The 27,244-nt window shown below is 35.6% G+C and overlaps 1 protein-coding gene and 1 long non-coding RNA gene across 2 annotated transcripts; one reads left to right on the top strand and one right to left on the bottom strand.

Moving 5' to 3' along the window:
- The first annotated feature begins 123 nt into the window (after positions 1 to 123).
- Positions 124 to 27,244, top strand: LOC107599162 (scavenger receptor class F member 2-like). The gene is made up of 11 exons (XM_016290677.1): positions 124 to 809; positions 3,919 to 3,977; positions 4,058 to 4,159; positions 6,724 to 7,243; positions 8,494 to 8,712; positions 10,737 to 10,865; positions 12,220 to 12,323; positions 16,065 to 16,179; positions 18,083 to 18,207; positions 24,776 to 25,031; positions 25,344 to 27,244. Exons 1-11 carry the CDS (start codon positions 655 to 657, stop codon positions 25,579 to 25,581), a joined length of 2,022 nt encoding a protein of 673 aa, XP_016146163.1. The 5' UTR covers positions 124 to 654; the 3' UTR covers positions 25,582 to 27,244.
- Positions 13,766 to 16,052, bottom strand: LOC107599153 (uncharacterized). Its single transcript, XR_001610640.1, has 3 exons — positions 15,947 to 16,052; positions 14,043 to 14,135; positions 13,766 to 13,933 (listed from the first exon to the last, which is right to left on the bottom strand). It is a non-coding gene; the product is annotated as an uncharacterized lncRNA (long non-coding RNA).

Below are 27,244 nucleotides of genomic sequence, written 5' to 3'. Positions count from 1 at the left end.
CAGTAAGGGGGGCTGGATGGGTCCATGGTCCCAAGTCCTGAGCATATACACTATAGTCACACCCACTCGATGAGGAGCTGCTCGGGTGGTTTCGGTCTGAATTTGGGAAGCCGCTGCACGCCAAAGAGAGCACCGAATTCCCAAGAGCCAGAGAGCCAGAGATAGGATCACTAATTAGGAATGTCCCTTCTGAAAAGAGAACAACGATCCGTTTTAAAGTTCCCGTTTCTTTTCCAAAATGGACGTACTTAAAGTTTTGCAGAGCTTTTTTTTGTTTTTCTTGACACGTTCTGAAGCAGCATATCCTCTCTGAAAATCTGCATTTTGGAAATCATAGCGGGAAATTGGGAATACCAGGGTCTCAGAAGTTTCCAACAATGCACCAGTTTCGTCCACCAGTGTTTGGAGCGCATACTAAAAGCAGAAGTTCTCCTCTGGAACTGGGGCTGGACGGAGGGAATAACTGTTTGGTTTTATAACTTCTGTGCGCCCTCTCCTCCTCTTTTCTCTTCTCTGCCTCAGCCCTTGGAGTCTGAAAGCGAGTGGGTAAACGATTTATGCGGATAAAATAACTTTCAAACGATTGAAGTCGACGGTTTTGAGACTTAGAAGGTCATAACCCATCTGAACTTCTAGAGATTGTAAAGAAAAGGAATGCTGAGCAGAAGAGGCGCATGGAGAGATGCTGTTTCTTCTACCATGGATCTAAAGGGCACTTTAGCGGTTTTATTGCTTTTGCTTCTATGCTTATGCCCTGTTTTCAGTCAAGAACTCAATCCAAAGGGTAGGAACGTGTGCAAAGTTCCAGGGTAAGTCGGATGAATAACGTCTAGGGGGGGAATAAAAGAAAGCATTAATGTCTTCTGATCATAGGGTAGACCCGATGCATGATATCAAGCAAGTACAAAGGCCTTATGCGTTTGAAAATCAAATGCTATTAAATTAAGGTTTATTGAATGCAGCAGTAATTAATGACAATTAAACACTAGGCCCATCACATAACGAGGTATTTAAATTAAGAGTTAAAAATGTAAAAGTTAAACATGACATATATTTTTTTGTTTTTAAAGTGAAAGGAGAGGTTTGTTATTTCGCTATATGTTTGCTATAACACTAATTAATCACTATATATGAAAGTGCACAGCAATAAGTGACTTTTCAAACTGTACACACGTTGTTTGTGATGTTGTTCCAAATACAAATGCGTTTGTGTCAGTCATCCTGTTTCACATCTGGGTCTGACACACGTTAAGGGATAGGGGGCGACACCAAACACTCCAGCAATTAACAATAATACTTAACAAAAGTAGTTGAGCATGGTGAACCTGGAAATAATCTCTAATATAAATATAGAAATAATAATAATAATATATATATATTGGTTTTATTGCTCTTTCTCCAACATGTTTTAATAATCATACAAAATGACATTGTGAGATGCATGATTTTAATTCAAAGCACTATATGTTATATAAAACAGCTGGATTTTGATGTTTAGGTGTTTATCTCAAAATGATGTTGTATTTCTTCTCACTAGGCATTTTAGGGGAATTCTACTAGCAGTGTTAAGCACTGAATGGTTGTTTAAAAGTTTGTTTACTTTGTGATTTCTGGCTCCAGATGGCTATCGCTGTACTTGAGATCAGAATGGAAACCACCAGATATGATCTAGTTTGTATTCTCACAAACAGAGATTCTCACCCACCACAGACGTTGACAGGAAGTTCATGTTCATTTTACAAACTTGCTCAGAAATTCCACACAGGACTTTATTGTTGCTGAATCAAGTTTGGCCCCCCCAGCTGTTGACTGATGCTCAATTTCCATTTGTTTAAGCTTTCATCCACGGTCCTAGCTTCGCGTTCTGGCTGCGGTGTGTATGTTGGGTTTGACAGAGCAGAGAAGTCAGGGCTGTGGTGTAGATCATGTCTGGCTAAGACACGCACACATAGGCTAAACAAACTCCGACTGAAGGCAGAGAGCGGCCCCCACACTTCAGAGGAAGCCAAAGTGTGGACAAGGCCTCTCTGGGGTCACATGTGGAGGAATATGAGGGGCGGCATATGTCTTATATCCAAGGAACACTTAGAGAGTATAAAATTTTAAGGGGAAGCCACTTGAAGTAGAGATAGCGGGGATAATTTGAAAGGTTTAGAGAAGAGATGAATCATTTTGTTTTTCATGCATGGATTGTAAGAGAGTCTTTAAATGAAGCTGCACTTACACATATTTTCCATTGAATCGCTTGATATACACTCAGTTCAAAAGTTTGGGGTTGGTAAAAAGTGTCTTACGCTCTCCAAGGCTGCATTTATTTGATCAAAAATACAGTAAAAACAGTAATATCGTGAAATATTATTATAATTTAAAATAGCACTTTTCTATTTCAATATATTTTAAAATATAATTTATTAATGTGATCTATAAGCAGAATTTTTAGCATCATTATTCCAGTCTTCAGTGTCACATGATCCTTTACAATTCATTCTAATACATAATACTTGTTATTATTATCGGTGTTGAAAACAGTTGATAAAAACTGGTACACATTTTTCTGTATTCTTTGATAAACAAAAGAACAGCATAATTTCAAAAAGATTTTTGTAACATTATGCATGTATTTACTGACATTTTTTGATCAATTTAATGCATCCTTGCCAAATAAAAGCATAAATTTCTTTCCAAGAAAGAAAGAAAGAAAGAAAGAAAGAAAAACAAAGTTTGAAAAAAAATTTTTTGTTTTAAATAAAGTCTTCTGTAACATTGTAAATGTCTTTACTGTCACCTTTAATCATGTCTCCTTGTTGAATAAAGTATTAATTTTCTTTAAAAAAACTGGCCTAAACCTTTGAACAGTAGTATATTAATCTGCAAACATGCATGCTAAAACCTTAAGATAATTGTGTTGTGGTGCTCATATGGGAGAAATGGGTTAAATTCCAGTCCTTATTGTGTCCCAACCCCATTCCTCGCTCTTCCTCCCATCATTTTCTGTCAACGAAATGCATGTAAGTTGCTGCAGCAGGCCTGTTGTGAGATGCTTTGAATAAAACACCCACCGCAGACACATGCAAAATTCCGTCGGGGTCATATGTGATGGATTAAAAGTAATTCAAGCAAAAGAAATTAAAATTCTGTCATCATTTACTCACACTCATCTCGTTCCAATCCCGTATGACTTACTTTCTTCTGTGGAACACAAAGGAGATGCATATGACTCATGCACTATATTTCAATTCTTCTGAAGCTGTAAGATAAGTGAACCAAATTTAAGTCATTAGTCACTGAATATGTATTCAGAATTGGTGCATGAAGAACTGGGAATGAGATTGAGAGTTCTTTGTGTTTTTTTAACGGATACCGACATTTTATATTTTGGATTTAGAAGAACATACTGCGTTTAAACAAGCTCAATTTAATATTCGGAAAGGCTATTTCAAAGCTTTCTATTTATATGGAGTCCAGACTGTTTATTAGACTGGCCTAATGAAGGACATTTGCATTGCTAATCAAATCAGGCCTTATTTGGGTTCCAGCCGCTCATTTGACGATGCAACAAAGTTATTGCTTCAAACGGCTCGTCTGGTTCGCATGACTGCTGTCAGCGAGAGGGTGGAGAATGGAATGAATGCTCACGCTTGTGTTTGTGCGACTGGATGCGAGTCAGTGTATGTTCACTATCTGAAACATCTGCGCTTGTGAAGCTACAGATGGCATCCAGACATTTGCAATATTCCTCAAGAGCCACATGCCTAAATCTCTCATGGACGGTTGAGACTTTGGTCAAGGCATTTGCAAAATATGCTGATGCAAGATGCTGTCCTTCCAGATAGCAGCTTAATGTAATATAGATTGAATATTCCTTAACCAATAAGAGAGTGCACTTCATTTGACCTTGATTTGTCATCTTATCTTCAGGTCACCAGGGTTTACATGCTGCAGTGGATGGGCGCAGCAAGGCGAGGAGTGTTTAACGCGTAAGTGTCATTTCTTGTATGTTAGATCACTTCCCGAGTGTCACTTGATTTATATCTTGATTATGTCCTTCTCCCCTCAGCTCTCTGCGAAGGTAACTTCACTTGTAATGAGAACGAGGTGTGTGTCCGACCAAACGAATGCCGCTGTCGTCATGGATATTTTGGGGCAAGTTGTGACACAAGTGAGTTCATCAAGCTCATTTTAATTGTTAAAAAATATTTTTTTGCTTTTTACTCGATGTTAGTCAGCTTTGAGGTCATTTATATGCTCATATAGCTACAATTTATAAAGATGTGCATTCAAAATGTACATTGTTTCTTTTCCAAGTAAGTGGACTTAAAATACTTTTTCCAATAAGTTGCTATTGAAAAAATGTCCCAAATCAGCAAATCATAAAGTTGCTAAGCTATGATCAAAACTAAAGGCTATTTCTAAAAATAGTCAAATCTTTCAGTGTTCCAAACCAGATTCTACTTGTGAAGGCTTGTACTTGTTAATTGTAAAGAAATTGTGTGAAAAATTAACAGCACTGTTAACAATTTCAGCAGAATTTAAAGACAACATGACTTCAAAATTGAGCCATTTGACTCTATTTGAATATGTCTCTTATTCTAAAGAAGAAATATCATAATTGTTCATAATTTTCATAAAGTTCCTTCACCTCTGAATTGACTTTTCAATTCTAATGATGAAATCAAGGCCACTTGAATAGGAAAAAGTCATATTGATCAATAATATTTATTTAACTTCACTACTATTCAAAAGTTTGGGGTAAGTAACTTTTTTTTATGAAATTAATAATTTATTTAGCAAGGATGCATCAAACTAATATAAAGTGACAGTAAAGACATTTTTTTCCATTTCAAATCAATGCTGTTCTTTTGAACCTTCTATTCATCAAAGTATCTTTGTAGAAATTAGTTTTTTCAATGTCCACTAAAATATTAAGCAGCAGTTTTTAATGTCAATAATAATAATAATAATAATAATAGAACATGTTTCTTGACTGCCATATCAGCATATTAGAATGATTTCTGAAGGATCATGTGAAGACTGGAGTATTCAGCTTTGCATCATAGGAATAAATTACATTTTAAAAAAATATATCAAGATTGTAATAACAATATTACTGTTTTTACTTGTATTTTGAGCAAATAAATGCACCTTGGTCAGCATAAGAGACTTTTTTTCAACAAAAAAAAAAGAATCCCCAGACTGGTAGTGAATGGTAGTGTAGATACAATATAACTCACATATAATAAGCATACTAGTATGCAATATTACAGTTTTTACTGTATTTTGAGCAAATAAATGCACCTTGGTGAGCATAAGAGACTTAAAAAAAATACAAAATCCCCAGACTGGTAGTGAATGGTAGTGTAGATACAATATAACTCACATATAATAAGCATACTAGTATGCAATATTACAGTTTTTACTGTATTTTGAGCAAATAAATGCACCTTGGTGAGCATAAGAGACTTAAAAAAAACAGACTGGTAGTGAATGGTAGCATATATACAGTAAAGACATTTTTTTCCATTTCAAATCAATGCTGTTCTTTTGAACCTTCTATTCATCAAAGTATCTTTGTAGAAATTAGTTTTTTCAATGTCCACTAAAATATTAAGCAGCAGTTTTTAATGTCAATAATAATAATAATAATAATAATAATAATAGAACATGTTTCTTGACTGCCATATCAGCATATTAGAATGATTTCTGAAGGATCATGTGAAGACTGGAGTATTCAGCTTTGCATCATAGGAATAAATTACATTTTAAAAAAATATATCAAGATTGTAATAACAATATTACTGTTTTTACTTGTATTTTGAGCAAATAAATGCACCTTGGTCAGCATAAGAGACTTTTTTTCAACAAAAAAAAAAGAATCCCCAGACTGGTAGTGAATGGTAGTGTAGATACAATATAACTCACATATAATAAGCATACTAGTATGCAATATTACAGTTTTTACTGTATTTTGAGCAAATAAATGCACCTTGGTGAGCATAAGAGACTTAAAAAAAATACAAAATCCCCAGACTGGTAGTGAATGGTAGTGTAGATACAATATAACACACATATGATAAGCATAATAGTATGCAATGTTACTGTTTTTACTGTATTTTGAGCAAATAAATGCACCTTGGTGAGCATAAGAGACTTAAAAAAACAGACTGGTAGTGAATGGTAGCGTATATACAATATAACACACATATAATAAGCTTTTTGTTAACAAACTAGACATGTTATACAGTGGCGAAAGAACAATTTTCACTGAGCAATCTGAGTTTTATAATCAACATAAAATATTGTCTAAAATACTTTTACAACAAGCTGAAAAAAATTCTTTCACCTTCCCAGTTGCACAGTAAATATGTTTCTTTTCCTTTGACACTGTGGATAAGCATAATAGTATGCAATGTTACTGTTTTTACTGTATTTTGAGCAAATAAATGCACCTTGGTGAGCATAAGAGACTTAAAAAAAACAGACTGGTAGTGAATGGTAGCATATATACAATATAACACACATATAATAAGCTTTTTGTTAACAAACTAGACATGTTATACAGTGGTGAAAGAACAATTTTCACTGAGCAATCTGAGTTTTATAATCAACATAAAATATTGTCTAAAATACTTTTACAACAAGCTGAAAAAAATTCTTTCAGCTTCCCAGTTGCACAGTAAATATGTTTCTTTTCCTTTGACACTGTGCTTTTTCTGACTCCTCTAGAGTGTCCCGCTCAGTTCTGGGGTCCAGACTGCAAGGGCATGTGCACGTGTCACCCTAACGGTAAATGCGACGACGTGACCGGGAAGTGCACGTGCTACCCAAACCGCTGGGGTGAGAACTGCCAGAAGCCCTGCAACTGTCAGAAAGGGAAATGTGGCCAGGAGACGGGCAAATGCACCTGCCATGCCGGGTACTGGGGGCCGCAGTGCAATAACAACTGCTACTGCAGCATCAACTCACTGTGCGACCAGAACACGGGCCGGTGCATCTGCAACCCCGGCTGGTTCGGCCGGAACTGCGGCGCTCAGTGTGTATGTAACAACTCGCCTTGTGAGCAGTTTACGGGCCGATGTCAGTGCAGAGAGAGGCTCTGGGGTCAGCACTGTGAACGGCACTGTCAGTGCGCCAATGGGAAGTGTAACCCTGTGGATGGATCGTGTACCTGTAAACCCGGATACAGAGGAAAACAATGCCGGGAGCCGTGTCCAGCTGGATTCTATGGACAGAACTGCAAAAACAAGTGAGAAAAAAAATTATGTAGAGTACAATAAGTATTTTATGCTTACTGTGGCTGCATTTATTTCACCAAAAATACAGTAAAATAAAAATACAGTAACCAAAAATACTGTTTAAAAAATTACAGTAAATTTTTTTTAAATATTGTGAAATATTATTTCGATTTCAAAGGACTATTTTATATTTTGAAATATTTTAAAAGTAAATGTATTTATTTATGATGCAAAGCTGAATTTTCAGCATCATTACTCCAGTGTCTTAAGTATCACATGATCCTTCAGAAATGATTCTAATATGCTGATTTACTCCTCAATAAACATTCTGTATTATTAAATCTCAATGCTGAAAAAAGTTTTGCTGCTTAATATTTTGTGGAAACGGTGATGTTATATGATATACTACCATACACAAAAGTGGTAAGTAAGATTTTAAAAAATAAAAAAAGGGAAATATTTTTTTTCTAGCAAGGGTGCATTAAATTGATCAAAAGTCACAGTACAGACATTTATAATATTACAAAAGATTTATATTTCAAATAAATGCAGTTGTTTTGAACTTTCTATCATCTATTCATCAAAGAATCCTGAAAAAAATTATATTAGAGTTACCACAAAAATGTTAAGCAGCAAAAACTCAATATTGATAATATTAAGAACCATTATTTACAACTGAGCACCAATAATAAAAGCATAAAATCAGCGTATTTCACAATATTACTTTTCAAAACAGTAAAAAAAAAATGTGTACAGAATATTGGTGTTTATTTTTATGATGCAAAGCTGAGCTTAATATTTTTGTAATTTTATTGCCATAACATCATTGAACAAATATATATATTTGTTAGTTTTGCAATACAAATGTCAAAAAATTCTTAAATCAAATAAAAAAAAAATCTTAAATCAAGATATTACTTGAAAAGCAAAATGACATAAGATATTGTTTTCTGAATAAAATATCAAAATTAAGTGAGTTTAAAAAAAAATTGCAATAATAGAGTAAGAACAATATTCTTGTTTTCCTTTTGAATTAAGTAGATTTTTTTCTGACCTTACTGGCAGATATTTGTCCTTGTTTTAATAATAATTAATAATTTATTTTTGTTTTAAACATAAACTCACATCATTTTGATTTAAAAACAAGACTTAATATCCAAAGTATTTTTGTTTAGATATCTGACAAGACAAAAGTACTGAGTAAGAAATGTTTTTTTGGTATATTGGTTTTGACTGTCTTTTCTTGTTTCTGTTGCTCCAGATGTGGCCACTGTAAAGGCCAGCAGCCCTGTAAGGTGACGGAGGGTCACTGTGAAACGTGTGCGAGCGGCTGGAACGGGACAAAATGTGATCAGATGTGTGCAGAGGGTTACTTCGGAGAGAACTGTAAGGATCAGTGTCCGCCGTGCAAAGACGGTCACTTCTGCAACCGGATCAACGGGAAGTGTTCCCACTGCAATCCCGGCTGGATTGGAGATCGGTACACAATTTTGGCCATTGTAGCCAACTGTTATATAAAAAAAAATAAAGCTGTTAATGAAACAAGAACAAAACAAAAATACAAAGTTGACAAGTGAGGGGGGAATTGACTAAAAATAAGAATTATGTCTATTGACAGCGCTGTTTATTTACATATACTATCTGCATTGTTTTTAGTGAAGCACCCACTTAAGGAATTATGCACATCAAATAATAATAGAAACATAAATTGAAGTACACAAAACCATTTATACATCAATACACTACCAACTAAGACATTTGTGGTTGGTAAGATGTTTTAGTGTTTATGAAAGAAGTCTCTTGTGCTCATCAAGGCTGCATTTATTTAATTAAGAACTGTAAAATTTTAAAATATTATAATAATTTCAAATAATCATGTTCTATTTTAATATATTTTAAAATGTAATTTATTCCCGTGATATAAAGCTGAATTGTCAGCATCATTACTCCAGTCTTCAGTGTCACATAATCCCTCAGAAATCATTCTGATATGATGAGTTGCTGCTTAAGAATCTTTTATTATAATCAATGAAAACAGTTGTGGAAATATCATACCCAATAGTGGAAGTGTACCAAGTGTACCAATTCATCTCTGAAAGTTTTCACATGTTGCTGCTCTTTAACTCTTTCCCCGCCAGCATTTTTTTAAAAAGTTGCCAGCCACCGCCAGCGATTTTGATGATTTTCACTAAAATTTGATGACCTCCAGAATATTTTGCTGTATGAATATTTTAATATGCGATACACCAAAATAAAGATCAGAGCCTCTACTTTTAAACAGTTTTATTCTAACTTAAAGCATTCTTTTTTATCAACACTTGAATATAGGTAGGTTTCATAAAAATTCATAATTTTGAGCAAAATTAAATTTTTATCAAAAACTACATCTGGGGAATATTCAGTACAATTATCAAAGCATAAATCCAGTAAATCGCTTCTATCAACACCTCCATAGCTTGCACAGACATATACCACTTCCTGGATCAACATTTTACTCTGTAACATTATGCAGTTTTCATTTATATACTGCCATTGCCGATGATCGCATTATTTTTCATACGCATCTCTTAACATAAGAGATTGCTCGTTTCTCCGTCCTGTACACATGTGTTTTTGTTCGGGAGGTTTTGTACTCGTTCAGAAGATGTGTAATAGCGCCCCCTAGTGTATAACAGTGAAAACACGAAAAGCCGTAAAAACTCGTCTTTGGCGGGGAAGCTTTGTCTTCTAATAGACGAGATAACTCGTCAATGGCGGGGAAAGAGTTAAAGGGTTAGTTCACCCAAAAATTATGTCATTAATTACTCACCCTCGTGTTGTTCCAAACCTGTAAGACCTTCGTTCATCTTCGGAACACAATTTAAGATATTTTTTATGAAATCTGAGGGCTCTCTGACCCTCCCATAGACAGCAAGGTAACTACCACGTTCAAGGTCCAGAAAAGTACCAAGATGATCGACAAAGTAGTCCGTGTGACATCAGTGGTTCAACTGTAAAGTTACGAAGCTACGAGAATACTGTTTTGTGCAAAGAAAACAAAAATACACACGCTCGCGTCATGATACTGTCATGAACGCACGTCCAAAGTGACACAGTAGAGACGAAAATGTGGAATAAAGTCGTTATTTTTGTTTTCTTTGCGCAAAAAAATATTCTCGTAGCTTCGTAACTTTACAGTTGAACCACTGATGTCACACGGACTACTTTGTCGATCATCTTGGTACTTTTCTGGACCTTGAACGTGGTAGTTACCTTGCTGTCTATGGGAGGGTCAGAGAGCCCTCAGATTTCATCAAAAATATCTAAAATTGTGTTCCGAAGATGAATGAAGGTCTTACGGGTTTGGAACAACACGAGGGTGAGTAATTAATGACAGCATTTTCATTTTTGGGTGAACTAACCCTTTAAGTATTTTCTTGGAGATTGTTTTGATGAAAACTAAAATCAAATTTGAAATTGACCAGCATTTGTATAACCTCTTCCTCTTTCTCTCTCTGTATTCAGCTGTGAGGTGCGCTGTCCTAATGGCACGTATGGAGAAAACTGTGAAAAAGACTGCAGCCATTGTTTTAATGGAGACTGCCATTTTTCCACAGGAGAGTGTCTCTGTGACCCTGGCTTCTATGGGACATAGTAAGTCACATCTGAGTCATGCACAAATTAAGGTCATCTTGATATCTAGGTCTGTTTTCATTAACCAATGAATCATCCTGAGTCATCCTAAACTGTTTAAAGATGAGTAAACATTTAAACAAATTACAGTGTGCAAAACAGGACACCAAAAGTGATTAAATGTGCATCGATGCTTTGTAAAAAGAGGCACTAAACATGTCCATCATAGAAAGAAATGATGATCCTAAGAGGAGCATCACATTAACACATAATTGTATGTTTTGTGAGGAAAAGCATATCTTTGCCCTTATACCAGAAAGAAAGCAGTTTTGATACTCTATCTATAATTACGATTGCAGGACTTATATTTTGAATATTTTGAGTGTGAATCACTTAAATGTTCAGATTTCACTTAAACTTTGTACAGAAGATAATTTCAGTCTTACGGTATCTGTTTTTTTGGTTGATCAACTTTTTATTTAAAAATATTTATGTAATGGCAAATCTGAATTTTCATTCTAATATGCTGATTTGCTGCTTAAGAATCATTTATTACTTATTATAATCAATGTTGTAAATAGTTGAGCTGCTTAACATTTTTGTGGAAACCTTTACAGTTGTTTTTTTTCAGAACTCTGATGAATAGAAAGTAAAAAAAACGCATTTATTTGAAATCGACATCTTTATAGACTTAGATTTCTGTTTATTTCTTAATCCAATAAAAAAAAAAAATGTACTGTCACTTTTTATCTATTTAATGCATCCTTGCTGAATACAAGTATTAAGTGCATTTAAATAACAATCCTACTGACTTCAAACTTTTGAATGATAGTGAAAAATTAAATAAACAAATACGAAGTGTTAGAATATTCAGCTTTCACATCTAAAATGGCCAACAGTGATATCCTTGTAATATCTGCAAATTACTTTATTTCACTTGATCAGATTATTTCAATCTATCTGTTGAGTAAGACCAATCTAAATATTAAACACTATTGAAAATGATTCTAATATTTACCACAAACTACACTTGAATCATATCATACCTTTATTTTCGGTCAGAGAACACATTGAAATAGAATTCATTGTTACTTAAAACTTGTTTTCTCAGAAAGCCACTTTAAAATGTTTTGTCGGTTTCAGTTTAGAGTCTTTAAATGAGAATATCTGTTCTTGTTTCATTCATTGCAAATGCTAAATTCCTCTTCCCTGTTCTTGCATTTCCAATATCAACAGAATTGCCTTTAATTCCCCAAGCAAGCTGCCTTGTTCCATTTTCACTGGAAGCTCCTGTTGCTATGTGCACACAATGCTTGTATTGATTTTTGATTCATCAGTGTTGTTTATGTGCTCTTTGTATTCCTCTTCATTTTAGCTGCAACCTGACCTGTGAGTTGGGTCAGTTTGGAGTGAACTGTGCCCAGGTCTGTCCATGTCACGACAAGAACTGCAACCCAGTGTCAGGAGCCTGCAACCTATGTAAGAAACCCTCCCTGACCCTCTTTAGGAAAAGCAAATGTAATTTCTCGAGCTTTCTGTGATATCATTTGCTATGGAGACACAGAAGAACTCCTAAAGTGTTAAGACATATTTGTGGGGTCCAGCATCAGTCATATTTTCCATTACGTTAAAGGGAGGGAGGGGGGGGGATGGACAGCTGCCCAGTTGACGCCAAGGTCAACTTAAGATTCAACCTTTTGACTCCCAACGGATTTGCGAGCACGTCGGTTACTAAAGGTGGAACATTTTAGATACAGCAAATGCAGCATGACATCACGTCATGATCATTTTACACATTATGCATTGTATAACAGCCACCCTGATTTTTCCAGGCTAAACAGTTTTTGTCATTGGTGTGCAAAATGGGTATTTTTCCCCCAAAAAATATAAAATTCCATACAGGGCAAAAAAAAGTACCATTAAAGTACTTCACAATATCAGCTTCTAAACCATTAATGGTGTGTCGCTTTCCATTAAAATATGTAAATATATCTCTATACAAGAAGACTTATTTTCAGAGTATACATCTTTACCTAAAGCCTTTATATATAATGCATTATAAAGGTATTCATAAAGTACATTCTAATGCATTATATATTTTCATAAATAATTGCAAACAAATATATTATAATATTTGAAGGTTTGTTTGTCAGGTGTTTTAATGCATTATACTTTATAAGAGTATAACAATGAAAAAATAAGTTTTAGAATGTATTGTAACTGTTGAGGTCATACAATGCATTATAAGGCATAACTAATGTATAAAAAACTACTTTTGGAATGATCTTTAAGTAAAGTGTTACCATATTTTTTCCTACCCCATTGACAAGTACTTTTTGTCTTGTTAAGCAAAAGTTTTGTTAGGTTTATGCTTAAAACGATACAAAATATTTGCCTTTGGAGTAAGAAAAATACATTTATTTCCAAGATATATTCTCTGAAAACAAGCCTGATTATCCTATAAATGTATCTTATTTTATCAATGTTAATATATTTTTACAAAAACGTGCTGTTTACCAAAACATCTGAATAATCAAGAAAAGCAACACTTTCATAACCTAATAAAAAACATTTCCCAGAAAATACAATTGTTAGCTAGAATGCTAATGAAAAAGCATATTTGTATTTTTTTTGGCAGTACATAGGGTTTGTGTGCTTTATTCGAAGTTGTCGAAGTCGTTTGATTGCTTTGCGTGAGATACAGACCCAAAATTCAATTCATCACTCACTACTCTTTAGGCTAGTGTATTTATAAGGCTCATTAACTTCAATGCAGCATAATCTTCAATATCACTGGATTAAAGTTATTTCTGGATTAAAGAATGAGGTTAAAATCATTCGTTTTTCTTAAAAAAAATCTATGAGAAGCTTGTTGTGCAGGCAAATGAAAACACAGTTGCTATTGGTAACATGCCTGCGTAGTCCTCACTATGTAGGTCACTGCCGTAGACAGCAGCAGTTTAACATGGCGGCCCTGATGGTGATTCCAGAGTGGTGTCTTATTTTTACGGCTGTGTTTTTTGGCTCTTTTCCTGCCTGCTCATCGAGTTAGTGAGAGCCGAGGTTGTTTCACACAGCTGAGAGAAATACTACAGGAAGAGAGCAAGAGAGAGAGAGACAGTAATGAGGAAAGGTGTGGGTCAGCAGAGGTTTCACAGGGACCTGAGTGAAGGCAGTAATGAAGTCACCGTGGCCGACCTCAATGGGGCCTTCCTCGAACACAGCTGTGCTTTCAGGACATGTGTGGATGTGCCCACACCCGGACTGAGCTCCACACTTCTGTGACAGAATCTACAGCACAAATCAAAGAGTCAAATGGGTTGTCATCAGTTATTATGCTTTAACTGTTTTCAGTTGGTTTTTAGAAGCAAATGTTTGCACAAGGAATATTATGAGAGGAATATTTGGGTTCAGCTGAAAATCATTTCTGTTTAACAAAAAGGAGTAGCTCACTCCAAAATGAACATTTGCTGAAAATGTACTCTCCCTCAGGCCATCCAAAATGTAGATTCGTTTTTTATTTTTCCAGAAAAGACTGAAGAAATTTAGCATTTGATCACGTGCTCACTAATGGATCCTCTTCAGTGAATGGGTGCCGTCAGAATGAGAGTCCAAACAGCTGATAAAAACATCACAGTAACCCACAAGTAATCCACACAACTCCAGTCCATCGATTAATATCTTGTGAATAGAACGACTGTGTCTCTGTAAGAAACTAATTTATCAAGATGTTTTTTAACTTCAAGCGTCTATCCTTAATATTGTTTTCTCTCCAATAAAAAAAGTAGTCTAATCTGAATCAGGAGAGAAATGTGCACAGATCAAGCACCGTTTACAAGTAAAAACCGTTCAAAACCGTTGTTATCAAATACATGGATGAATATTGATGTGAGAGGACAACAGAGGATGGACTTTTTCATTGGGGAAACGATATTATGGATTATGGACTTATATTTTCGCCAGAAGTGATGGTTTAAAGTTAAAACACCTTAATGTTTCTTATAACACTGAGCTTGAGAGACTGGAGTGGTGTGGACTATTATGATGTTTTTATCAGCTGTTTAGACTCTCATTCTGACGGCACCCATTCACTGCAGTGGATCCATTGGTGAGCAAGTGATGTAATGCTAGATTTCCCCAAATCTGTTCTGAAGAACTGATGAAGAAACTCATTCACATCGTGGATGACCTGAGGTTGAGTAAATGTATTGCAAATTTAAATTTTTGGGTGAACTATTCCTTTAAATCTGAAGTACACATTTAATACGGCTTTACCTTTGGACATTTTTGAAGTTGCAAAAATATAAAAAATTACATAACATGTTGGATGCACCATATTTTTCGTCTGGATCATCCAAGGCCAGTAATTATTTCAGTATGTATTATTGAGCTTATAACGATGGACGATCCAGACTACGGTGAATCCAACAGCTGAAATTCTTCATTCTCACCAGTGCCAAATTAAGCATCCCAACATTGTCTATGTTTATGAACGGAAGAGCCAAATAGCTACACTTTATGCTCCAGTGATAATGCCTGTTGGCAACAGATGCAAAGAAGCCACTGGCAGACGTCCCGCGTCTCACAGCACACAACTACTAGCTCTTAAACTCCCGAACTCGTGTAGTAATTGCGAGGACATTTAATTCATTTCTGCAGAGTGTTCTTGAAGTTCAAGGAAATTTAAAACCTGTTTAATCTAACATTTGCAATGATGCAACATGAAATTATTCTGTGTATCAATTTGAAATTACTACACGGCTCTTGATTTTGATTGGTCAATTGCGGCATTCTGCAGGGTACTTATAAGGATCATTAACTTTCATGCTGTGTAAACCTCAGCATTACTGCATTAAAAAGACTAAAAGAGTTTATTTCTCTTTAAAAATCCATAAGATTTGTTCTGTAGTCAAAATAAACAGCTTTTTGCATGAATGGAATTGGTTAACTTCTGTACATTTTTCCTTAGCAGGCAAAATTCAACCTGTTTAATGTGAAACGCCATCTGCAATAATGCAACATGAAATTATTCTTAGTTTGAATTTTAAATTCAGTATGTTCAATTGCTTCTCAGACTTTGAGCATTTAAAAGAAGGTTTCACCTGTTGTTCTGCACAATTCAGTTGCATCTTGGTCTCCTACTACAGCCATGTTTTCATCAGGGAAGTTTTGAGTTAAATTGGAAACTTGACACTCTCTTTCTGTCTGTCTTTCCCTCAGATCCTAATCAGCGGATGGGAGTAATAGCTGCGGGAACGCTGGTGACATTCCTGCTGGTGGTTCTTCTCTCTCTGCTGTGCTGCTACTTCCTCTGTAGCAACAAAGACAACCGCAAGTAAGTACAAATCAACACTAGTTTCACAATCCAGTTCTTAGTAAGTCCCAGCCTTCTGTATTAAAAGGTTAAAATACTTTCTCCAATTACAGTTTAATATGCAAGACAACATTAGAAGTTTATTTACAGATTTTAGTGAGTTTAATCATTAGGCCTCATTCATGAACCTTTCACAAATATGAGTAATTTGCACATAAAATGGACTTTCACAACTCTGCGAAAGAATTTGCAAATGCTGTGTAAACCTCAGATTTGATAGGTAAACGTGTATGTTAATGAATTCCAATCATTTGTAAATAGGACGCCTTCATTATTTGAGTGGTTTGATGTCAAAATTTGGCTTAACCAGTAGTGTAAGTTTGAGGCAGAACTACTTTAGATAGAACTTACATACTTCACCTATAAATACAAAAATGTAAAAAGTATTGAGAGTGTCAGATATTCTCCTTCCCCAGTTATATAATCAGATATACTAGTTTAAACTCAAACACAATACCATTTAAAAGTTTGGGACTTATGCTCACCACGGCTGCATATATTTGATCAAAAATACAGTAAAAAAATGTAAAAATGTTAAATATTATTACAATATAAAATAAGCATTTTCTATTGTAGTATATAACAAAATGTAATTTATTCCTGTGATGCAAAGCAGAAATTTCACTATTATTACTCGTCTTCAGTGTCGCATAATTCTTCAGAAATCAACAATGTGATGATTAGCTCAAAAACATTTCTTGTTATTACGCAAATGCTGTGTAAACCTCAGATTTGATAGGTAAACGTGTATGTTAATGAATTCCAATCATTTGTAAATAGGATGCCTTCATTATTTGAGTGGTTTGACGTCAAAATTTGGCTTAACCAGTAGTGTAAGTTTGAGGCAGAACTACTTTAGATAGAACTTACATACTTCACCTATAAATACAAAAATTTAAAAAGTATTGAGAGTGTCAGATATTCTCCTTCCCCAGTTATATAATCAGATATACTAGTTTAAACTCAAACACAATACCATTTAAAAGTTTGGGACTTATGCTCACCACGGCTGCATATATTTGATCAAAAATACAGCAAAAAATGTAAAAATGTTAAATATTATTACAATATAAAATAAGCATTTTCTATTGTAGTATATAACAAAATGTAATTTATTCCTGTGATGCAAAGCTGAAATTTCACTATTATTACTCATCTTCAGTGTCACATAATTCTTCAGAAATCAACAATGTGATGATTAGCTCAAAAACATTTCTTGTTATTAGCAAAGTTGAAAAGAGTTGTGCTGCTTAATATATTTGTGGAAATGGTGATGCATTTTTTTTCAGGATTCTTTCATTTCTTTATAATATAACCGCTTTAAACAACTAGTCTAGAGTGGTTCTGCTCAAACTGTACAAACTGTTTGTGAACACAGCTGTATTTGGTGCTGTAAAACCAGACTGACAGCCATATTCTGCATCGACAGTGTGAACGTGGCCCTTGTGTCTCCCTCAAATGCACTCTGTTCTTACACCCCTGGCAAAAATCATCTTTTAACAAAGCCTGTCATCAGAATTGTTCACAGTTCGCTGAAGTGAAAGCCTCTTCTGTTCTCCGCAGTCAGTCAGGAAAACTCAAGACTCTCGTGTTCTAGAAATCACAGTCGGCTGTTTTCTTAAACTTTCCACCTTTTCTAAATGGCTGGAAAACTAAAGAACGTAAGACCAACTGAGCCTAGATTTCCTCAGTTTGCCCGTGAGGCAGATTAATCCCTCCATTTCTTCCTTATTTGAACATCATATCTACAATCTCTATGCAGTTTATGCTAGAAGGCAATCGATCTACAATAGCACACATCTACAATATTCAATCCATTTCTAGTCAGTGCAATGTTGGTCTAACGTCACTCTTCCTCATTTAGCCCTGACCAGGAAAACTCCACCAACAGCAAGAAGGCCAAAATAATCCTCTGCGGCGGATTCAGTCGTATCAGCACCAAACTTCCCAGAATCCCTCTGAGGAGACAGAAACTACCCAAAGTTGTTGGTATGTCTTCATTTTCCATCATCTAAAATTACATATGGTTTAGGTCAGTGTGTCATGAGTAAACAGATCCATGCAACAGATGAAAGATGCACTTAATATGATCTGCCTGATGTTTAGTCTTCAATGATTTAACAAAAACAGCATATTTAGCAAGTATGCTTTTTGTGTTAGAGCGTATTTTGATGCACATCTCCCTCAGCCTAAACAGACAGTGTCAGTTTTACATGTTGGCAAAATAAACTTTTAAGTAAACCTTTATTTTTTTAATGTAAAACTTTTCAAATCTAGTTTAATAGCAGAAACAACTGTAAGATACATTCTGGTTCAGCTAAAGGGAGTGTAACTGAAAGATGCAAGCCTCAAGTGACATTTATAACAATTTAACACTTTATTTTAACCCAAAACATCTTAAAAACAATTGGACCACTGATAAAACCATTGAGTTGCCATACAATGTCAGGACATACTGCAAGTCTGTGTCATGTATGAACTCCCTTATAGTTCACCCAAAAGTGAAAATTAAGTCATCATTTATTCACACTGGTGGTGTTATCATACTCTATGCCGTAAGGATAAATTTTAAGAAATGTCCCGTTCATGCTTATTCATTTAATGGCAGTAAATAGCAAACAGCATCAAGCTTTAAAAAAAAAAAAAGATTAATAAAAACACAGCATGAAATAATGCCAAAAAAGTATCTGCATACTTTTTCCACTGTTGAATATCTTTGGTTGTCTGATGACAGAATGATTGTTATGTTGGCACCTTTTTTTTTTTTTGATAATTTTGTTTTTTTGCTTTTACCTTGGCTGGTTTACGCCTGTCATGGATGAATATGACACTAAAACTGCCAGTAGGTGATGGCAATTAAGTCCCTGTCTAAATGAGTGATTCATTGAATCATTCATTCAAACAATTTGTTCAAAATGAAGCATTCTAACTGCATTCCCAAGCCCAAAGTACTGTATACTTCAGTTTTTGTTTACACATAGCGTAATGCTAGCGTATGCATGTAGCCAAATAAGTATACTCCATTTGATAGCATACACGAATGCAGACGTTCGACATGCGCTCAAGAAAGCTTCAGCTTTACAAATGTATATTTGTAAACTGTTGGGATTAGACAGCATTTTTAGCTTCTGATGAACTGTTGTTAAAAGAAACAAAAACATCACAAAGGGGTGTTACATCTGAATATTTTTACACACATGCAGATTTGATTGATTTGATAGCATACACGAATGCAGACGGGCAACATGTGCTTCATTCATCTTAGTCCAATGTCTGCTTTATGCTAGTTATGACTGATAAAAAGTTGCCGCTGTCTCATAACCCTCTCACACAAGTACTTGTCAATGCAGGCATCTGTTGTTGTTCTGTCTCTTTCGTTTCGATTTCTACTGTGAAACAATGGCTAGGGTCAGTGTTGCCACCTTGTGGAACAACTGATTAGTGCAAAACCAAGTCAATGCCCATGTGCGACCTGCACATATGCGTCATCACATAATAAATGCTTTTGGACTCTCAAGATGTGTTTTTGTTTTGTTTTTTTTTTGCCCCCCCCCCCCAAAAAAAGGAACATAACATTTTCCACGGAACACATGTATTTCTATTTCAAGCCTTCTGAAGTCACACATTACATTTGTGGGGAACAAACCATTTATTTCAAGTACTCAAATTTCATTTACACTTGTGCATATACGAAGTTGACACATTGCAATCAGATAAACTTATATAAAGACTTATATAAACTTATATAAACTTATACTAGATATAAAAATGAATGATATCAAATTGGTGCCATATTTGATAAAGAAAAGACACATGAGAATGAGATTTGAAAACTACAGTTGAGATTTAAAGCCCCTGGTCACTTTGTGCTTTTGATTTATGGGGAAAAAAGCAGTCTGAATATAAAGATAAAATATAATTTGGCTGCGGAGTGGGTAAATGGACTACTTACATTTAGCTTGCACTTGAATATGTCTGAAATATCATTGCATATAACATTGTATATTTATATAAACATTACAATAAAAAAAATACAGAAAACTCAAAAGATTTAAGTTAACATATTTGTCAATGTAAGACGTGAAAGACAAAGAAAGACAGCACAAGCACAGTTTTAAAGCAAAACATTTGACAACAATAATCTTGTTAGGTTTTAAATGATAAAAGAATAGACAATCAGTTGAAAATGGAAGATATTTTGACAATAACATGTCTAAATGTGTAAAATGTTTGTACTTAATGTGATTCTCTACACCTGTGGTTAGTCTGCTAAGAACTTGAGGAGAACTGACTTTATAGATCCACTATAAAACACCAAAACACCAGCTGACTAAAAGGCTTTGAGCAAAAATGAAGAAAAAAAGTTCTGAGAAAAGCCCGTCACAATGTGACCTAAGTCTCCAAAAGAGCCACTTGGATAATCTCCAAACAAAAATCAAAGATCAATTGAATTCTGATTTTACGAAGAACATGGATGGCACAGTTTTATTTAAAACACACAATACCCCAGTGTATGGGTAACAGGCGGTCACGGGTGAGCACTATTTAGTTATTTAATGACCGAGAGAAAGCCCAGAGCCATGCTGTCCTCCAAGAGACACGTGCTTCCACGCTAATTTACCACATTACCACAAGTTAAGAGTCACTGCCATCAGAACAGAGTAATGAAAAATCCTCTGTAAAACAATAATGTCACTGTTGGTTAGGGTCGAGTATGGCCTGCAGATTGTTTCAATAAAACCCCTCAAGCTGTAAAACCCTGGACAGACAACAAAGAATAAGCAAGTAGTAAAATGCAATAAGAAGATGGCACTTTAGCTGAAGAGATATGCTCTCGAACATAAACCGGCCCTTTCATCCTCAGACTTTATGAGAAAATTGAGTGAGAATGCATGTAAAACGTCTCTTTCATCTGACAAATCAAAAAGTGTTAAATGACTTCAGGAACTGCCAAAATCAATGCAAAACGTTTCTTTTCACGCTCACTCTAATTTGGTAAACAATTGGGGTTTGCGATAACATATGAGAGGAAGAACTGCAAGCAAACGCAGATGTAACGTTAACCGCGTTCTCTTCCCAACCCCCTCCAACTCTTTACTTAATGGGAGGAGCTGGATGAAAATATCGCTCTCTGGTTCCCTCTTTTTCCTCTTCTTCCTTTTCCTGTTGCAAGCCAGAGGTTCTGCTATCCTCATTGGCCGACTGCAGCAGTGAGGTCTGCTATTTTTCCCTTTCTTTTCTTCCCCCACTTTTTTTTTGTAACTCTACCCTCATGGGAGAGCGAGTGGGTTTTTTACGACCCTGGGCTGGACTCCATTTCGTCCACGGTGAAAACCGATCCGGCGATCCACAGCGCGAAGTTGTTGTATTTCCTCAGCAACCAGCACGGATCAGCTCCAGGCATGACGAAGCAGATATCGTCCTCTTTTGGAAGGCCAAACAAAGTAGTTTCGCTTTCTTAACGAATCACACAGTGCCTTCACGACATGGCGGCGGCGGCAGCAACAATACTACAGCGAGAATAAAAGTTACGCCTTCTTTCTTTGCGTGAACTTTTGGGTGGCGTTATGCAAATCTTCCCACATCGTGACATAGATATGTGGGGGCGTGTTAGAACGAGCTGTTTTAGGTAGGCGTGGTTGACTCTTAACTTTTATAAAGAATATCTCTTTGGATTTGAGACTTCAGTCTTTGCAACTTTACAGATCTTCTTTATGCACCAAGAGCTTGTAACACTCCAAAGAGAAAGGAAAAATTTAAATCGCATCATATGACCCCTTTAATTTGAGGTGACATGCAACATGCAACTGCATATTTTTGTGAGATTCATCCATTTACGTTTTACTTCTATATCATACTAGCCTAATTTATGTTCTCACATATTTAACCAAGACAAATGAAACCCTGAAAAGAATGAGCCATGGACAATGTTCCTGTGCACAGCTTTTTAGTTCTTAATGTACATTTCTCCAAGTCTATAAACATGTTTCTGGAGAGGCGTCAGAGAGACAGGCCACCTGCTGCCCTACACCAGAGTAGTTTCTGCAGCTGTGGGGACTTGTGCAGCTGGGACGTCCCAGTAATGCACTTTTGTTCAAGGCCTGTAGAGCACAGGGTGGGCAGCCAGACCAGCTAAGTCTCCGATGTCAGTAAATCGCTCAGTAACAGCACTGAGTCTGTTTGCATGTATTCCTAACATGTATATCATGCCATTTCACAGTCCCACAGGGGCATCATGAAGCTGCATGATCAGAATGCTGCTGACATGAACAGCGGTACACAGAGAGGAGATATTCCTTTGACATTTCAGGAAGGTTCTTCCAGCATTTACAGCTGTTTGGAAAAAGTATAAAGTATGGAATGTAAATTGTTTCATTGAAGGCAAAACTCCAAAAATGCAGTTTTATTTCTCTGTGGTTTTCACTGCTATGTACTGTTGAAATGTTTATTTTTGCAAATGTACTTTTAAAGCTTTTTTCCACCCTGGGAGAACGTTGGAAGAAGCCCTTTGCGAGCCGATTGAGTCTTTCTAGATCTAAAACACATATGCAAAAACTCAACATGAAAGTTCACTTTGTTTCAGTCTTTTGAGTTATTGTGTTATTCACTTTATGAGTAAACTAAACTAAACAGCCCATATTTTGTCAAGTGCTGAAAATGAATCTTTCATTGTGTACAGTAAATCGTGTTGCTGGTAGTTTTAAATGTAAAAGCTACTAGTAATTGAAACCATATGATGAAACATTTAAAAATCGTTTTAATTTTACTACTTACGCAACTGATGTATTTCAGAATTAAACTAGACATAAGCGAGAATATGGACTAGCATGTCTGGTCCATCAGGATTTAATTGGATTGTGGAAAATGGGTGTTATGAACCATAATGGAGACAGATGGATGGAGGGGGAGGGGCTGAACAACAAGGGCTTAATGATGTCACCTGAAAAAGAGAGTTGTTTCAGAGACCGATTCAGTTTAAAAATCATGCATAATTAGACCAAGAACATGTCGAAAATGCAAAAGAAGTCCATTTTAAATGCATGCTGACTTGAAAGAGATCTTCTGATCTTGCCTGGAAGGCTTCGCATGGCCAAATAGCCAAAAGAGCAGTGTGAGAAAGGCGTAACCAGGCCAAGAAAGTGTGGTTAGCATCTACTCTAGTTCATCCTGAAAGGAGATGTGAGCAGCAGACCACAGGAATCCTGAGTTGACCATCTTTTCTAAGTCAGCATGAATGCATCATCACATATAAGTGGGCGGAAGGAAGCGGCCTCTTGAAAACCACGGTGGCCTTCATTAGGACCAAAGTCACATGCAGGAGAACCGGGCAAAAAGTTACTACTGTATATTTGTAAACTTTTGTGATTAGACAGCATTTTTAGTTCCTGATGAGCCGCTGTTAAAAGAAACAGAAAGATTACAAAGGGGTGACATCTGAATATTTTACACACATACAGATTTGATTGATTTCTTTCCAAAATTGCATTGACTGTTTCAGCAGTTTAGGACACAGAATAAGACACATGGCAATTTGATAACCGTTTTATTTCCTATTTTGGTTTCTGTATATGCTTTATTTTTTAAATTAACCTTTTTTTTTTTCCAAGGCATTGTTAGATGCGAGTGCTTCCTGTTATAACTACGCAAAGATTTGATTTAAAAAAAAAAAAAGGTATCATAGCTATTAAACTATATCTTGTTATGATTTTAAATCTGTATTTCACCAGAATGATGTCAGAGTAAAAAGAGGTGTTAAAGGAAAATGAAATAGTTACACTACTTATTACATTTTAAATGGGTTAACTTGTCATCTGTAACCAATTACATTTCCAAAGTGACCTTCCCAACACTGTATATAATGTAATATATATATATATTTATTTTTATTTTTTTTGTAATGATAAAAATAAAACTGAAATTAAAAAGTAAAGGTAATTTATTACTATTTACAATAAATACTTGTGTTAATCTGCATTTAAGTTGTCCTGAATTTGATAAAATATTAATTTACCTAATGTATTACACTGTAAATAATGTACAGTTTTGTTCTTTGGAAATGGAAGAATTTGGAAATTATTGCAAAAAATTAAAGTACAACATCTGGAGGCATTACATATAAAAAAAAATATATTTCACAAAAAAGGAAAATGTTACACTCAGTTTAATCCACACAAAACCAGTGTGTGCTTGATTTTTTTGCTTCTAAACAACATGGTTATGTTGGTCCATCAATACCAAACCAGCTCTAATTAGCGGTACTAACCCTAACCGTAATCTAATTTACCCCCGTAAATTCCTAGCTCTTCAGATGATCTCCGATCATTCCGCTAGCGTGCTTTGAAGTCTGGCGTTTCACTCATGTGCTGTCAATGCCAGCTTTCATACAGATTATCCACGCTCCACTATTTGCCCTTGTCGGTCACTAATGCAGACTGTAGATCCTAACATCATCACATATGTTGTCAAAGAGCCTTTGTGTGTTGTGGAACCCAGGGAGCCTTCTTCAACTGATCTGACCTGACCTCTCTGTTTGTTTTCCCCTTGTCCAAACCCTTAGTCACCCACCACGATCCTGAGAACACCTTCAACAGTATTATCGAGCCGCCCTCCGTGGTGGACCAGCCTTCTCCATCATGGTCATCCCAAGAGTCCTTCTCTTCCTTCGAGACGAGCGAAGACGGGCCCGTCTACTGCGTACCCCACGAAGGTGAGCGGGAACTAGTGCAGATAAGCCATCTGTTTGTGCAACATGGAAAACAGATGAGGGAGTTAAGAAATCTCCAGACAATTTTATTAAATGACCCCATTCTGTGGTAAACGGTTGCCCTCTGGGTGCGTATATCACGTGCATTGAGATAACACAAACAGTAAATGCTATAAATGGCCAAGTCAGCAGATGCAGCACTTTCAGGATGTGACTCAGAACTTTCTGCATAAACTGTTGTGTGGGAGATTGCTGGAGAACTGATATAAAAGCATTTTAAGGAAAACTGTTTAATCTTAATGTGTAGTTTTGGTGTTTCATAAAGCATACAATATTCTTTAGGGGTCCTTATTTTGTTCTGTTTCTATAATAATCTAGAATTCTTGCTTGGTTAGTTGTTTTTAAAAACTTTTCATTACAGTAAAATTCCCACCTCCAGCAACCTCCAAAAGATGGTGGCTCCAATTTCAGACTCTACACCTGAACCTAAAAGCCCAGAAAAGCTAGGGGTTAATGGGACCAGAGTTGAAGGAGACGCCACCCCAAAGAAAACGCCCATCAAAAAACCACCGAGGAAGAAAGGAAAGGAGGGAATACTGGAGACGGAAGGCAAAACCGCTCCAAAGACGGCCATTATGCCACCTCAGACTGTCAAGTAGATCTTTGATCACATTGGTGCGTCCATTTTTGAGAATATAAACGTACAGTTTTTCTTTCGTTAAACATTATATAGGAATTGGATGGCTTTTTTTTTTAAATGGACGAGCTGCTTATAGGATTTAATATTTTGTTGGATTGTGGTTCTCGTTAACTCTTTGAAAACCAGGAATCGGAAACGACGCTGTGGCTTGTGTACAGTATTAAAAAGGAAGAGTAAATGAATTTAATGCAATAAGCTCATCTTGTATGCTCTTGGATTTACATATGCATCACTCCACGTCCAAAGAGAGATTTTCCAATACTATCGTAATTGTGTGATAAGCAGGTTTTTGTGTCTGAAAGGTTGTATTTAGCACTGTTTTCATAGGTGTAAAGAATGAACCAAAGGTACTTTAAAGGTACAGAATGAATGATTCCAATATTAATTTTCTCTCAGGCTGTATCAGTATATTCAATACCTTGTAAACGATGTCATGAAGGAAATTCTCTGTCTGGGTTCTAAGACATGTCATTTGATTCACTTTCAGCAGTACTTCACCTTGCATCATGCTTTTTAAGCTTTAAATGATATTTCTTGCAAATCCACAGTGATGTTGAAGCTTAGCACTAGTTTTTGCTTTTCTCATAAAGTACCCACAATCGGTAATGCATTTTTTTTTTCAGGCCAGATAAAGACCCCATATTATGTGTTTTTTTTTTTTTTTGGCTTTTAGTCTGTGCATGTTGGCGTTCATGCTCTTTATATGATATTATAGTTCTGAAAGTTCATAAAATAAGTACAGTTATACAACCTTTCTCCTCTGGGATAGATCTTGTACACTGGGGAGTATTCAAACTCTCATCCAATAAAATTCAGTCCTTGCTGAACTTCCTGATGAAATAGGAAATACACAGGGGAAAAAATGACAATGTTTCAATCAGTTTTGAACTTGTTGTTGAAATTTGCATTAAAAATCAGCACTTAAATGATTCTTTTTATGCCTTGAAAATCTCACATGCTTTTCTGTACATGACTGAAAGTTTCAATAGCATAACTACGCCTTTACTATAGTGCTCCCTGGCATTTCATGAAAAAGAATTGCCATACATTATTTATATATACAGTATACACATACATACAGCAGTTGCAACCTACAAACTTTTATCATCAAATATTATTTGTCCTGCCATAGAAACAATGTAATGCTTTAAAGATGCCAGTTTAAAGCAACCTACGAGTCCGATTAAAGGTTACCTTAATTATTCATTCCTCAGAGTTTGGCTTGACTATACAGTTGCAGGAAGTTTAATGCAACCAACAAAAATATGTTTTCTGTGGCTAAAATGAACACAAGAATGGCTCATGACTGCAGTGTGTTTATATTTTTTAAGCTTACTATCTAAAACACACTTGCAAATAGGATGACACCAACAGAAAGAATTCATGAAAAACTGGATGGTTATTTTTTAACAAAGAACATAGGGTTAAATGTTCAATCTGGGTCTGCGGTATTTTTAAGAAAGCTTTTCGATTGTGGTGTACAGTAACTGCTATTCCCTCATATGGTACCTTATATTTTTCTACATGCTAAGATATTTTGTAATAATATTTTTACTCTCATTTGTAAGCTGTGCTTATACAACTTATATCTTGCTTTTTTAATTTTATGTGTGTGTCAAATG

This window comes from Sinocyclocheilus grahami, unplaced genomic scaffold, assembly GCF_001515645.1.
Source record: "Sinocyclocheilus grahami isolate Dianchi unplaced genomic scaffold, SAMN03320097.WGS_v1.1 scaffold261.1, whole genome shotgun sequence".
NCBI lineage: Eukaryota > Metazoa > Chordata > Actinopteri > Cypriniformes > Cyprinidae > Sinocyclocheilus > Sinocyclocheilus grahami.
The sequence above is the reverse complement of the archived record's forward strand: the minus strand, read 5'-3'. Positions and strand labels throughout refer to the sequence as shown.